Source organism: Crassostrea angulata, chromosome 3 (genome assembly GCF_025612915.1).
Source record: "Crassostrea angulata isolate pt1a10 chromosome 3, ASM2561291v2, whole genome shotgun sequence".
In the NCBI taxonomy this organism is placed as follows: Eukaryota; Metazoa; Mollusca; class Bivalvia; order Ostreida; family Ostreidae; genus Magallana; species Magallana angulata.
In genome coordinates this window covers 2174252-2189932 of record NC_069113.1, presented here as the reverse complement: position 1 = coordinate 2189932, position 15681 = coordinate 2174252, and the positions used below count along the sequence as shown (strand labels likewise).

The 15681-nt window shown below is 36.8% G+C and overlaps 3 protein-coding genes across 4 annotated transcripts; 2 read left to right on the top strand and 1 right to left on the bottom strand.

The window, feature by feature from the left end:
* The first annotated feature begins 1418 nt into the window (after nt 1-1418).
* On the top strand, nt 1419-8485 carry LOC128178151 (uncharacterized). Its single transcript, XM_052845189.1, has 8 exons — nt 1419-1581; nt 2097-2252; nt 2444-2504; nt 3256-3316; nt 4808-4885; nt 6588-6695; nt 6935-7054; nt 8172-8485. The coding sequence occupies exons 2-8, from the start codon at nt 2120-2122 to the stop codon at nt 8388-8390; spliced, it is 780 nt and encodes a 259-aa protein (XP_052701149.1). The 5' UTR covers nt 1419-1581; nt 2097-2119; the 3' UTR covers nt 8391-8485.
* Nucleotides 8486-9052: 567 nt separating this feature from the next.
* Nucleotides 9053-13541, top strand: LOC128178150 (uncharacterized). Of its 2 annotated transcripts, none has more exons than XM_052845188.1 (2): nt 9053-9905; nt 12444-13541. In XM_052845188.1, exon 2 carries the CDS (start codon nt 12449-12451, stop codon nt 13346-13348), a length of 900 nt encoding a protein of 299 aa, XP_052701148.1. In that variant the 5' UTR covers nt 9053-9905; nt 12444-12448; the 3' UTR covers nt 13349-13541. The 2 variants fall into 2 exon arrangements, with proteins under 2 accessions (XP_052701148.1, XP_052701147.1); XM_052845187.1 differs by having other exon boundaries at nt 9057-10226; nt 12444-13539.
* Nucleotides 13542-13726: 185 nt separating this feature from the next.
* On the bottom strand, nt 13727-15413 carry LOC128177463 (C-C chemokine receptor type 5-like). The gene is made up of 2 exons (XM_052844172.1): nt 15339-15413; nt 13727-15143 (listed from the first exon to the last, which is right to left on the bottom strand). Exon 2 carries the CDS (start codon nt 15110-15112, stop codon nt 13985-13987), a length of 1128 nt encoding a protein of 375 aa, XP_052700132.1. The 5' UTR covers nt 15113-15143; nt 15339-15413; the 3' UTR covers nt 13727-13984.
* Nucleotides 15414-15681: the final 268 nt, after the last annotated feature.

The window sequence follows — 15681 nt, the reverse complement described above, 5'->3', positions numbered from 1 at the left end:
CACTAGGGACCGCGAGATTTCGATCAGTTGACACATCTCTGTTATTTAGGCTATGTGCATGCAATATTCCAATTACGGACCCCCCCCCCCCCCACACACACACACACACACACTCCGCAGATAGCGCATATGCTGTATATAAACATATCTGTATCCCATGCAATGTCTGTTGTAAATAAATTGGGTTTCAACATACATAAAGGTATGAGTATGAAATGGAGATAAGTAATAGACAAAATAATTCAACAGCTGGTCCAGTCTCAGCTGTTACTGGTAGCTCGCACCTGTCCGAGCTCTGGCAACACCTTGCTGACATGTTTCCACCATTTCTACGGACACCAGGTGGAAAGTCTTTTCTCCTGTAACATCTGTAATGGAAAGCGCTGATTCAGCATTGTGTAATTACATGGATACATATTCTATGCGATTTTTTAGTGAATGCATGAATTTGATAAGTCCCAATGTTGATACGATTTCACTATCTGTTGATATTGAGTTGAGATGGTATATAACCCATCAGCAATAAGACTCCACGCTCTCTCTCTCTCTCTCTCTCTCTCTCTCTCTCTCTCTCTCTCTCTCTCTCTCTCTCTCTCTCTCTGGTTCATTGTCCGTTTTTTACTGGATGTTTGTGTAGATATCAATGAAACATACCGGTATGATGAAATATAAAGAACACCACACCCATTTATATCCACAATTATATAAATACTACGATACATATTCTAAATAAATGGAGCAATTTTTGTTTTACATTTTACAAATCTCAATCAGGTCTAAAATTCACGATAACTACACTTAATTATTAATTTATATAAAACTATCATTTCATAAAAAGAAAAGAATACAGTTAAAGGAGGGGATTTACACATGTACCAACGAAAACAGAATTACATCTACTTAATTTCTTTCATAATTAAGTCAGTGGGAAAAAGGAGGGGTGACTAGCTGCTCCAACCACCCCACTGGGCTCTTTAACGTGACGAGGGCAGTAGTTCTCGACACTAAAAGTTTAGTATAAAGATCGTCATGATTTGACCTTCAGATATAGAAATTGGAGCTAAGCCTGTATCATTTTTTTACCACAGCGGAACAAGAACTCCATCCATACGCCCTGGTTGATGTTAAGATCATTCTAATGTCCATCAAAAGTTGAAAAGGAAAGGGGAAGAAGAAAAAACCCAGTTAATCCTAGGAAACCCCAGAGTCATCTCACGGCGGCCGTGTACACAGAGTGATCCTGTGTAGTCCCCGCGGAGAGAGGTTCCCTGGACGTGTACATGCCGTGTATTGGATTGGCTTTAAATTAATCACATAGATAATGTAATGATGGCCGGAGTTGCGGCCTCACGCCAGACTGACGGATCTCTCGTGTAAACAGAGAGGGAGCAGCGGCTACAGTTTACAAATACTGATCTACAGTCTATGTCAGTCTCTCATTTTGTGAGGAATTTTTTGGAAACAGGTGTAAACATTCCTTCAGAATAAAATCCCTCGTATTCAAGTTCCATTCAGAATATTTCCTGCTGATTCACTTTTGAAGAATAGCTTCGAGTTCATACATAACTATGGTGTGGTAAGGTGAGTAATATACATCATACCTAATACCTAAGGTCAGTCATTTAATAACCGAATTTGATATTTTATCTTGATTTTTTAAACAAATTATTCTAGCTTTTTGTGCTTGTAGAAATAACTTGTCAACAAGTTTATTGAATTACCTAAAAGTAACAGGTACTCGTTGAATTATTTGGCATTAAATTACAGTATGTGAACGAACCTAGTAAATGTCGCGCGAATTAAGATAAAATGCAGTTATAGAATCCAGGCGACGCGAAATGCAGGCATGAACCGCTGATACAAGATTGTCAAAATAAATGTATGCAATTGGAAAACATGCTCTGTTAAAACTTTCATGCTTTCAAACGATATTCTGGAGATATATATTGTCTTTCAATTATCAAAAGGAACATTGGTGATTAACATTACAGCTATTTTAAAAGAACTAAAACGAAGTGTTTAAAGAATAAAATAGAATACGAATATGTATGATTGTGTTCAAGTCCCAAGCGATGGTTGAACTTGTCCATTTGTAGCAAGCCATGAGACTATCGACGACATGCCTCTTTCGGAGACAGACTGTGCCGCCACCTACAAAGTGTTGATTGTGGGCGACGCCTTCGTCGGCAAGACGGCGCTTTTGAGATGTCTGATGGGATATGAGTTTGCGCCACAGAGCAGACCCACAGTCGGTAACGAACCATAATTTAGTCAATGAATACTGTCAGTGTCAATTTATTTATTGACCAATTAGTCCATGAATATTCTAGATAGCATGTATTTATGATTATATGTAACCTAAAAGCATTGAAATATATTGTTAAATCTACCAGTATTTGAAGTCACACCATAGCAAGTATAAACGGTCACATTTAATCTTCAGCTGTCGATTTTGTGACAAAGCCCTTCGAAGTGGATGGAGCTTTAATCCAGATGATGATATGGTAAGTAAAAAGATTGTTTACATCAAGATTAGAGTCCCGACGATGGAGAATCTGAAGTAAACAGACGATCGAAAACAAAATAACAAAATAGAAATCATAGTTACATGTATTCATTCCGATACGCGAGTTGTATATAACTTGTTTAGAACTTCATTATTTGACACTTATTGCAAGAACATCTTTGGTTAGCCAATGCATTCACTGTTTGTGTTTTGGGTCATGTTGCTTTGATTTTTCTTCATTATAAATTGTTTCTCTTGATATATATACGGAATATTTCATATCAAATTGTTTAATAAATACAGAAGGGCTCTATTTTAAACATCTAAGCAAAATGAATGCTCACAGGAAAGTTATCTTTTGTGGATTTAGGGGGAATTTGATTTGATGATCAGAAAATTCTTAAATATAGTAATTATCTTTATACAAACATGTATTATGTCATTTATATTAGAATAATAATACGTATAATCTATCAAATTCCAAACATCGTGCCGATCAACCTTCTCCATTAGTCAAACTCCCGTGTGGAAAAAACGATACTTAAGATTTATGGTAGGTGAAAAATCTAACCACCTTGTTTTTTCTTTCGTAAAATGGAATGGAGACCGACTTACAACTTGGTTGAAAAGTTCTTTTTTAGAGTTTTACTCGTCATAGTCATGTACTCATTTTTTGGTTAAAACCCAATGTTAATTGTAATTCTGTGAAGTACACCAATCTGTGTGTGATCCGTGAGTGTTTGTTTCAGGGATACGGCGGGTCAGAGAAGGTTCATGTCCATGACACGTCAACAGTATAAAGCGGTCAAGGTGAGGTCTCAGTTAGGTCAAGGGGGTTAATTATAATCTACTAGGTATCCGAAAATGTTTATAGATACATAAGTGTTATATATAAAATGTTTATAGATACATAAGTGTTATAATTATAAGAAGCACTAACAAACCAACAACACTCGTTATCTATAGTGTCGGATCAAAAGATACACGGTTATAAGATGAGGTATAAAAAAGCACTAAATATAACCAACGACACGAACAATAAAGTAAAATATTGTCAAATTTTCGGGACAACCCGTCCTTTCTTCAGGACAACAAAATAAAAACTACATATGAAAGAAGAAAAACATCTACAAAACTAGCACTTAACTAAAAACTAAATAATAAATAAAAACTAAATAATATATAGATCTAAACACCGGATCGAAACGTGGCAACTACATCTTTGTATTCAAGATTTCAAGCCCGAGAAAGAAAAATCCCGTCCGACGCAGCGGACGGTCTGTGTAGAAGTGCTGAAAGATAACGCGAACGAATTAATTTGCTAATTGGGGGTTGCTGTTAAATAAGTTGTACTAGTAAGATAATAAGGGGAAACAGGAGAATATATATATATATATATATATATATATATATATATATATATATATATATATATATATATATATATATATATATATATATATATGTTTATAGATACATTTGTAAGTAAGAAATAATATTTGTATCGTACGTAGTCTTCTTCGCAAATTTCCTGCTTATATTAGGTAATGAAAATCAGGTTGATTAAATACAACGAAATGCGGTTTATGAGAAGTTTTCCGGTACAAGTTTAATTAATTTCGAATTTACGTTAATGATGAGGACAACAAGCGACAGTGCTCGTATCAGTCTACGTGACCCCGGACTCAAACACCGGGAGCTGCAGAACCAAACTCGGTGTTTGCATGACGGGAAGAAACTACGTTGCTTCCATTGAATCATCTCATAAAGCTGTCTTGGAGAATCGAGGTTTGATTAATGAATGGAACGGGCTAATGAGAGTAGCTATCACAAAATTAATGTGAAGCATGTCGGTCAGACCGGGGATGACGAGACGCGAGTTACCTCTCTTGGGCAAAGCAAGAATATAATACAAATTATTATAGGACTATATACAAATAAATTTTAATAATCTACAGTGTCTTATTAAAACAAACAAATATGGTTATTCTTTAACAACATGAAATATGGTCGATAGTACAGCCGCTCAGTGAATTGAAATTTTCTCTGAAACAGAAATACAGGATGATACATGTATTTGATTTTTCTGTTATAAAGGATAGCTGTGGTGTTCGAATCTTCATAGCAGTTTTGTTTTGCTGAAATAACAGTTAAAAATACAGTATGCATGATATTGAATTTTTATGTTTATCAGGTGATCGCTATGCTGTTTGACATTCCAAATATCTCTATTTTCAGTAGAACTGATAATGCATGTAATAGCCATACAAGTATATGGTAACTAGTTTTTCCGTTTTACAGGGGATCGCCGTGGTGTTTGACATAGCAGATAGATCTACTTTTACACATCTCTCCTTTTGGTTGGAATCTATCAATAATGTAAGGATCATTCATTTCTGTACTAAATTGAGGAATGGTTCAAAACCATTCTTTTTATTCAACGGACTCTGCTTCTTCATATATCTTGTTTAAAACCAATTGGTTCTTAAGAATAGGTGTCTGTCATAACTTTGATATCTGCGACTTATATGTTTTAGTACTTGTCTGAGACTATATGTTCCAGTGTGTGTCGAATTTTGAGATCTGTACGTTCCAGTGTGTGTCTAATTCTTAGATTTGTAATCTCCAGTGTGTGTCTAATTTTGAGATCTGTGTGCTCAAGTGTGTGTCTAATTTTGAGATTGTATGTACCATTGTGTATCTAATTCTGAGATCTGTATGTTGCAGTGTGTAACTTATTCTGAGATCTGTATGTTGCAGGGTGTATCTTATTCTGAGATCTGTATGTTGCAGGGTGTATCTAATTCTGAGATCTGTATGTTGCAGTGTGTAACTTATTCTGAGATCTGTATGTTGCAGGATGTATCTTATTTTGAGATCTGTATGTTGCAGTGTGTATCTTATTTTGAGATCTGTATGTTGCAGTGTGTATCTTATTGTGAGATTTTTATGTTGCAATGTGTATCTTCTTCTGAGATCTGGATATTGCAGTGTGTATCTTCTTCTGAGATCTGTAAGTTGCAGTGTGTATCTTATTCTGAGAATTTTATGTTGCAGTGTGTATCTTATTCTGAGATCTGTAAGTTGCAGTGTGTAACTTATTCTGAGATCTGTAAGTTGCCATGTGTATCTTCTTCTGAAATCTGTATGTTGCCGTGTGTATCTTCTTCTGAGATCTGTATGTTGCAGGGTGTATCTTATTCTGAGATCTGTATGTTGCAGGGTGTATCTTATTTTGAGAACTGTATGTTGCAGTGTGTATCTAATTCTGAGATCTGTATGTTGCAGTGTGTAACTTATTCTGAGATCTGTATGTTGCAGGGTGTATCTTATTTTGAGATCTGTATGTTGCAGGGTTTATCTTATTTTGAGAACTGTATGTTGCAGTGTGTATCTAATTCTGAGATCTGTATGTTGCAGTGTGTAACTTATTCTGAGATCTGTATGTTGCAGTGTGTAACTTATTCTGAGATCTGTATGTTGCAGGGTGTATCTTATTTTGAGATCTGTATGTTGCAGTGTGTATCTAATTCTGAGATCTGTATGTTGCAGTGTGTAACTTATTCTGAGATCTGTATGTTGCAGGGTGTATCTTATTTTGAGAACTGTATGTTGCAGTGTGTATCTTATTTTGAGATCTGTATGTTGCAGGGTGTATCTTATTTTGAGATCTGTATGTTGCAATGTGTATCTTCTTCTGAGATCTGGATATTGCAGTGTGTATCTTCTTCTGAGATCTGGATATTGCAGTGTGTATCTTATTCTGAGATTTTTATGTTGCAGTGTGTATCTTATTCTGAGATCTGTAAGTTGCAGTGTGTAACTTATTCTGAGATCTGTAAGTTGCCGTGTGTATCTTCTTCTGAGATCTGTATGTTGCCGTGTGTATCTTCTTTATGAGATCTGTATGTTGCAGGGTGTATCTTATTCTGAGATCTGTATGTTGCAGGGTGTATCTTATTTTGAGAACTGTATGTTGCAGCGTTAATCTTATTTTGTGATCTGCATGTTGCAGTGTGTATCTTATTCTGAGATTTTTATGTTGCAATGTGTATCTTATTCTGAGATTTGTATCTTGCAGTGTGTATCTAACTTCGCCTGTAATTACGAGTCTGTTCCTATCATTCTGATTGGGAACAAAAGCGACCTCACAGAGAGGAGGGCAGTGTCCGTGTCGGAGGCCAGAAAGGTAACCAATCAGATTCCTTCATCTGGTCCTCTATGGTCCCTCTAAACGAGCATACCCTTAAAGTATTATAATGGATTTCTTACGATTTGATATTTGTTACATTAATTGCTTCGATGACACACAAACCAAAACACATGCATCGCTTGTTAAAAAATAATATATCAACAGAACAATTCAAGATATCAATAGAGAATACCATCTATATACATTAGAATTTCTTTTCTTTCTTTTCCTGTTAGTTTGCGAACAAGGAGATGGCTTTTGATTATTTTGAAACTAGCGCCAAAACAGGGACCAATGTATTCGTCGCCTTCCAGAAATTAGCATATCACGTGACAGAGATATGTAATCCACAGGTGGTAGGTCATAGAATGATGCAATCATTAATTATTTTTGTTAATACAGTGGCGTCGGAACCAAATTGAAAGTGTGTGTGTGTGTGTGTGTGTGTGGGGGGGGGGGGGGGGGCTAGAATAATCCTCAGAAATCTTGACAAGCAAAAACAAAAAAACCTTATTCCCCAAATCATGAAAATCCTAATCCGTTGTGGGGGGGGGGGGGGAGTATACCTATAGTTCCAAAATACCTAATCCGTGGGGGGGGGGGGGGGGGGGGGGTTGCTAGTATACCTATGACTCCAACTTCTCAATATTTCAATCTTTTCAAGGTAAATTTAGGAACAATTATGTTTGCTGCGAGAAAAAGTGGGGGGGGGGGCTGAACCCTCTGTGATGCTATGTACCGAATGGTTAGGTCTAACTTTGCAAAAAAGTGGGGGGGGGGGCAAAGCCACATGAATGCATACTTAAGTTAGTTAAAAAAGAAAACCAATTTAACTAATTTGAACATTTCTGTATTTAATACAGGTACAGAAATATTCTTTTTAGAAGATTTAAATGTTACAAACATACATGTATTACTATCCAGCCCTTATAACTTCAGAAAGACTTTGCAATTTATATGCTATCTAATATGCATTAAAAGGGGTTTTGGGGTTTTTATCAAATAAATTTTTTTATGCAATCAAAAAAGGATATCACTAAAGGGTGCTAGAAGTAACAGGCCCTCGTCCTCAAGTGAGAAATTACACATTGTATGGTACTTGTAATATTATATGTGACGTCAGTCGTGTTAACATTTATTGAAATAAAATTAAATATTTTACATTTTCCTTATACAAACCCAAAGAAAGCATTACACTTTTTTTTTTAATTTTATTTTTGTGTGAAATTTTCAACGGGTTTAGACATCATATTTTTATATACATGATCATCGCGCGAGCTTATAGCTGGACACTTGCATTATTATAAACATTAAAAAAACTATACGTAAATAAAACGTGAATACATGTAATAAACGGGATTCATAGGGTTTGATCAAGTGACCAACAAATTTTATTCTTAGCGAACTTTATAATTTGTTGTTTATGAAATGATACATGCCACTATTGATTTATATCTATTTTCACATAAAAAGATGAAAAGTTTTCATCCACATATGTTACGACCCCCCGAAGTTCTGGACCGAGCAACAAAGAGGAAGCCCAGCGTGCCCTGTAAAGTTGATGACGTCACAAGAATTCCCGAGAGGATAAAGCCCGTGGGAAAATTCCGGACGTCGATGCGCGGCGGCAAGTACAAATTCCGGGTCCGGAAACGGAAAAAGAAACTTAGTCAGTGTTGTTCTATACAGTGACGTCATCAAAGCATGATGTAGTTACTGAGGACAATAAACCTACCTGCTTGGCGCTTGACATGAATCAGGATTTATAAATAAAAGAAACAAATGTGCTTTTCTCTTTATTTATTTTTTCAACTAATTGAGACCACATTCTTAGTTATGAATAGATTATTTATTATCAGCGAATCATCAATAATATCAGTTTTCAGTGTCAAGCAGAAAACCTTTTTCAAAATGTTTTTTAAATAAGAAACATGAGAAAGAGAAAACGGAAGTAAGTGTGATCACGGGCACCTGCTTCTGTTATAGAATTCTACCTGAAGAGTTTAATGAAGTAATCTGTAGTTACAGAAATAAGTGCTTTTGAATGCAATGACAATATCGGGTGATTTTTCAAAGAAATGAGTTCATTGTGCACAGGTTGAGTTGCACTGTAGCGGCACTTAATACTGTTTTGATATTGGCTCCAGACAATGGGATCTCTGCTGTTTTTGAGGGCCCACAAATATTGGGGATTTGCTAGTTTTGTTTACAGAACATATACCAATGCATACCTCCAGCGCTCAATTCAGATATGTAATGTCATTGAATATTAATTAAAAATCAGCATGAATTAAACACAGCCCTAGACGGAGTTATGGATTGGAGAGCTCGCAGGGTAGTTCCATTGCAGAGATATTTAAAACATAACAGGATTACACTTCACAATTTCAGTATTTTATTTTCAGTGGCCTTGTGGAACAATATGTTTAGTTAGCAGCATTATCGACGTATTTTAATTTCAATAAAGTGTACCCCGGATTTTATGAATTACAAACACATTATCGATGCCGTGCAAAACGGGCCGTCCGACGCAACGTCCAAACATAGCTTAATTGAGAATACATCTATTCAGGTGAAACTTGAGCATAACATTGTAACCAAGATCAGAGTCCTCCGATTTATTTTAATTGCTCTGCTTGTTTTAAAATATTTGAAAACCTTAGTCTGACACGCGCTGTCGGTGTAAAATGTCTGTATTTGCCCGTGAGATAGGTGTAATTGATACCACATCCGTTTAAACACTGTGTCGTGTTCAATGTTGGTATAGGTACTCGTGCTGCCCGGATTAAATATTTGTCAAGAAGAGGCGCAGTCTTAGAGCGGAGGGATTAATCTGTGAGCCGTGTTGATCTGGGGAGATAGGACCCGTCCTCACTACACGGAATCCACTGATCCGCTTCCAATCCCGCTATACAGCGATGATTCCTTAGCTAATGTCATTTCAAAATCTTCTATTTAAACACTATAATAGATCCATTCAGTTATTGTTAATGCATTGTTTGGTATTGCATTCCCAATCAGCGGCTCTTTCAAACGTGTTGGCGGGGTGAGCTATCATTGGATCTACTGACACAAACAGGAGGGGTACGGACCCGGTAAAGCCCGGGACTACGAGATCAGTGACAGGCCTCCACAATCCAAAGGAACCCGGTTATTCAAAAGAGAACTGATTTTTTTTAACCTTAATTCTCCGTCAGGACTATCGAGGTATATCATTTTCCTGGATGTCACGTATGGCTGTATATTGAGCCATTACGGTGAGGGTTTCACGGTGATTTGGCAGAAAGTATTCGAAAACATTGCCGATACCCAAACTACTGATTAGAAACTTCCGAAAAATTACGGACATACATACTGAGGAAACACGGTGTTACACCGCGGGCGGATGCTAACGCGGTGTGTACTGCGGGACAGGAATTTTCGCAGAGGACGGGCTATGTGACATAAGTTCATGCCACATTGTATCAATACTTGTATGTGACGCACGCTCAGGAACCTTACACTCGTGTAGACTGAAGGAGTAAAGGCGTAAGTTTTTTTTTTTATAAGAAATGTACAGTCCTATACGAATTACTCATAAAAGACTCACGAACTCTTTAATGGTTAAAACAACAGACATACGGGCAAACATACGGATGGGTAGGGTGGGTATATTTAGCAAAAATCAGAACTGTTGATAAACATTTGATACTTTTATTACGTTATTTAGAGGTTGGAATATTTTCGCAAGTTTCTTTCTACAAAAAAGTAAAACAGCACAGCTTTTATAATCTGGCACAACTTTGATGTTTCAAAAGTCGATCTTGCAAGGATAATTATATAGAAACGTTAGCACTCTATCATGTTTTCCTCTGTAAACATTTTCTTTTTTAATGCCCCCCCCCCCCCCCCCCCCCCCCGCAGCGCGTTGATATTGCGATAACATATAATAAGTGTTTGAACTCAGACAATCTTGTTGATCAAAAGGATGTTTGACTACATGCACCTTTTCTGCAATATTAAACAATAAAATGCTTTCTTTGATGATTTATGGGAGACATAAAGGTGGCGACATTGCAGAAAAAATAGCATCTTTCTTTAAAAAAATTTATAAATTGATTGTAAAAAGTAAAATTCACTACGCAAAAGTAAAATTCCTGTTAATGTACAGAACGTTATCCAACAGTAACTGCCAATCGCGTCTTCTATGGGAATTTCAGTCTGACATCATCATGATTATTTCGCGCAGTCCGCAATTTTTCTTCAGTCGCTGTAGGTTTCAACCAATCGATATAGAGCTATGAATTAGCAATGTTTCCTTAACTGAGGGAATCATACTCGGTGTAAATATATATAGATGTAAATATTATCTCAAAAAAAGGAAACTTAATACATTTTGAGGTACATGGACGTCTCGTGAAATAATAAATCTCTCAATTTCTCATAACTAAATGGTTTTTTTACACTCAAATGGAGTGGCATGGTAAAATGAAATCCCGCGAAGGTAGATTTTTAACCGAAATTGACTTCCCGACGAAAATAGATATATACATATATATCTTAAAAAAGGAAACTAATTACATTTTGAGGTACGTTTTGTGAAGTAACTAATAAGGATATATCTCATTCTCTCATAACTTAATTTGTTTTCCCTCAAATTGAGTGGAATGGCCCAATTAAATAGTACGAAAGTGTATTTTAATGCTTTGATTCACTTCCCGACGAATTTTTGCTTTAGTCTTCCCAAAGTCTTACGATTCTTCTATAAGTAGAGATTAATTAAAAAATCAAATCTAAAATAAAACTATAATAAATATTATCTAACGAATACAGATTCAATGACTGTCATTATTCACGTGCAGATTGGCGATTTAATCTAAAATTACACAAGAACTTTCACATCACAATTCAATTTGTTTAAATAGGACGTCTCACAGGAACCATATCTGTATGTTTAACTATTTCCTCCAAATATTTTGAGAGATGTAAATCCCATATATAACAATATTTACCATTGACATATTGTCACAAAAACCCAAATTTTAACCGAACACATAAATGGACGCTTTCTCTAATAATGCGACTTTATTTTGAGCTCTATTATAACTCTTGGAGGGCATGATGTAACAAGACTTGGTACGGGTTGTCTCCTTAATTGTTTCCGCTCCTGTTCCATCCAATCGTCAATAAATCTTAGAAATGATGACAGAACCTAAACGACTAAAATCCAGTAGCCTTGAAATTAGCGAAAGTCTTACATTAAAGAGAGTTAAAAATACTTGGAACTGAACCAGTGATTCCCAAGACAGACATGCAATTAAAACGACATTGAAAGTTATATTCATTTGATTTCTTAATGTCGAAAATGTATTTAACATTTTGATTCTGTAAAGTTCCCTCCAAGAGTCTAAAGCGATTTTTCTTATTTGAGCAATACAAAGCATCGCACACAGAACTATAATGAGTGGGCGAAACCTTTTCAATTTACGTAAGCTCGTTTTCATATGGAGAGGGGACTCTTAAGATCACATACAATAAGCTTAGCAATCATTAAACTAGAACCAAGAATACAGGTGTTAAAGGATCAGATATGACATCTATTTAATTTTCTCTGATACAAGGAATCATTTAAATTCCTTTTTGAACTCCTAAACAGTTTATTCAGCAAGCAATGATTAATGAAATTTGTTTATTTCTGATTGTATAATATGAGAAGAATTGACCAGTGGGTTCTTAGTATAGCTCGATGATCTTGTTGTATTTCAGGGCTAATGATGGCAGTAGATAGGCAAGAGATTGCGTTGGTTTTGGCGCGAAAGAGAGACGAAAAGGTTCTTCAGAAAGAACTCTCTACAATAAAGATAGAGAAACACAACTCTGCTGCCGACATCAAGAGGTCCCAAAAGGAGATGAAAAAGAGGCTTAAAAGAATTAGAGACAGGCAAAGAGAAATTCAGAGGTCACGGACGGAGATCGAAGAGCCACGTGACGACAGTGGAATGCCTAGTATACCCGTGACAGTGAAAGCTCCCGCCAGACCCAAAACAGGACCGCCATCTTTTTTGAAAAATAGGGTCTCAAGTTTTTTCAAACCTAAACTTGATCTGAGCGAGCCGGGGAGTGAGGTTGATCCCTCGCTCGTCTCGGACCAAACAAAGTCTAAAATTGACCTAAGACCGACAACTGCGCGTGCGCTACGGGAAGATAGAGCTCTTTTGAGTCGATGTCGGTCCGTTGGTAGACTTGGGACCAAGGCTTCAGAGTGCAGGTACTTTGATGAGGACGAAATAACGGACAGAAATAAATTCTACAATGGTCTTCTAAGCAACTGGAAACAGACGGAAAAAGAAAACTACAATAATATTGAAATGAAAGTCGGGAATTTCTTGGGACAGAGTGAAGAACTTTTGGATAGGAGAGTGAAACGGTCCAACTTCCTGCGACAAACGGACATCCCTGTGGTTCAGAAAAAGAAAGTATCAACACCGGAAACACATTATACTCAGTCGCCGCAGGTCAAACCCATCTCAGCAGGAAGTGACGTTCGACCCGCAGACAGAATCTTTAAACACACCTCTCTTCCACAAAGGATACTGTCCGCGGCTGTCTCTAGACCTAGACAAGCCGGTCCAACGGGGACTTCTCGCATGAGGCCGATGTCCCATAAGTGACGACCAGATGTGACTTCCATGAAGTCAAAGAAAAGTTTGAGCCTATGTGTCAAATACATGTACATTGGTCTACACAGCCTCTAATATTTAAAGCCAATACGCATTTGTTTTTACACTGTTTTGTTTTGTTTCCTATTTAATTGACTTAATTTTGCTAATCGAAAGTTTTTTTAATACAAATTAAATTTTTCTGTGTGCTTTCTTGAGTCATGTATCCGAACAGTCCGTTTGTTTTTAATCCAATATAGTTTTCAAAGAAACAATACCAACTGTTAATAGTAACAAAGCGGTATTTGCAATGAGGTTTTAAATCTCCAACACTTTGCATTGCAATGTTATGACTTCAAGAATCAACAGTGATTCATTTAAAATGTTTAATATTGATTTTCATTCAAACATAATAGAAAGCAGATATACAGACGGATTCTTTCAACAACTCTTATCAAGAATTTTGGGCTTGGAAACAGCAAGTTTTCACAACACTTTTTAATTAATTTATTATTATAAGAAAGTAACAAACAACATCATAACTATGATAAAACATTCTGCAAATTAGGTATAAATCGGTATACTACAAAATCAGTACATTACGGCTTTGTTCTATCTTCCGTTTAATATAAAAGTTTTTGTCTCGCTCTAAACTTTGTTGCTGACATCCGGGTTGTCAGCGGTATCCTTGGAGGCCCTGGTTGATGCTGTCTTGCCGCTGGATGACTCGGTGACCTGTCGGATCTTCCTGACCAGCCTGTTCTCAGTGACGGACAACTTCAACTGCTCCCGGAACTGAGTGGAGGTCAGAACGTAGAGATAGAAATTTATACCGTAATTGATTTGCTCCAGGATCTGAGCGACGTCTCGGAAAATAAGGAACCCCTTGGGGTTGTCCCCGAAAGACTTCATGCCCAAGTAGAAAGCTATGTTGTGTAGAAGCGTAATTGGAAGGACCAGTGTAAAGTAGGCAACCACTATACCAATCAACATGGCTGTCGTCTTGGTTGCTTGGGAGCTGTCGCTTTTGGTCGAAGTGGCGAGGCGTTTTCGTTGTTCGCGATGCCTAGCAAGTTTAAAAACTATGAGCGGAGTGATGGTGGCCAGTATACAGAGCGGGACGAGCGAGTACAAACTAGAGCCGGCTGTCAGCATCGCTTTGTATTCTTCCGCATCGTATTTATTGGTCTTGTCAAAATAGTCCGGATAGCATTTGCCATCAGCGGGAATTCTTGAATTTTTTGTCCAGGCCCCGTTGAAAGATCCTATGACTAAGTATACTGTAAAAATCAGCAATGCTGCGGATTTTTGTGTGGAAATAATTTTAGCTTTCAGTGGAAACCAAACCGCTATGAACCTTTCAACGCATAAGCAGACGACAAACCATGATGATGTCATTTTACCTGTCCGGAAAAACCAAAAGAAAATTTTACATCCTACGTCTGATAAAGCCCTGACATCGGATCCTATCATTTCTATAACAAACATTTTATTAAATGGCTGAGTTAAGAGCAAAGTTACATCGGACAACGCGAGGAAAATCAAGTAAATTCGGGAAGTGAGTTGTCGAAACTTGGGCGACATCATGACGACAATTGTGAGGATGTTTCCCCCAATTCCTAGGACCAGCATGGTGGGCAGCAACACATAGTTCACGTAGGCCAGTCCCTCCAATGCATCGTCGTAAATCGTCCAGGAGCTAGGCGGCCCGTTCTGTTCAGAACTGCTGGTGTTTGGACCGCTTATGTTAACAGCAATAGTTGTAGCTTCGTTCATTGTCAAAGACAGTCAATATATATTTTTACCCCTTTTAAAAATAAAATACACACAATTAGTAAATTTCAAAGATAGTGAATTTGTAAATATATTTTTTTAATATTTTGATTTCTTTAAAAGTAAACGCAAGTTTGTATATTGATACATAGTAACAGAAAAAAACACATATAGTTTAATAATAACTTTTTTGAATTATTGAATTGAAAACACGAGAATATGGTCTTACCTGCGCGTAACAGTAATTGAGAACGTTCAGAGTTTGGTAAAGTTCTTATACTCGCCTTCATTGGTCATAATTCTTGTGATTATTAGTATGATCATCTATATCATGGACCCAAATTGGAATTTTCTTTTGCAAATTGACATTCATGGAGAATATAAATAAAATCCAAAGGATATCATCAACACATGCTATTAGCAATATTGCAAGCCGTGAAAGAATCTTTGTGCTCTGTACAATTTGTTGATATTAATTAGGAAAATCAACAATAGTATACAAGACAGCGTTGTCGAGGCCGTCTTAGTATCGGTCACTAATTGAGACATTGACTTTTCTCTCATTACGCTGG

Excerpts from the sequence above, each read along its gene's own strand:
- LOC128178150 (XM_052845188.1), top strand. The coding sequence starts at position 12,449 with ATGATGGCAGTAGATAGGCAAGAGATTGCGTTGGTTTTGGCGCGAAAG.
- LOC128178151 (XM_052845189.1), top strand. The coding sequence starts at position 2,120 with ATGCCTCTTTCGGAGACAGACTGTGCCGCCACCTACAAAGTGTTGATT. Across the intron at positions 2,505-3,255 it reads TTAATCCAGATGATGATATG|GGATACGGCGGGTCAGAGAA; the intron begins GTAAGTAAAAAG and ends TGTTTGTTTCAG. Across the intron at positions 6,696-6,934 it reads CCGTGTCGGAGGCCAGAAAG|TTTGCGAACAAGGAGATGGC; the intron begins GTAACCAATCAG and ends TTTTCCTGTTAG.
- LOC128177463 (XM_052844172.1), bottom strand. The coding sequence starts at position 15,112 with ATGAACGAAGCTACAACTATTGCTGTTAACATAAGCGGTCCAAACACC.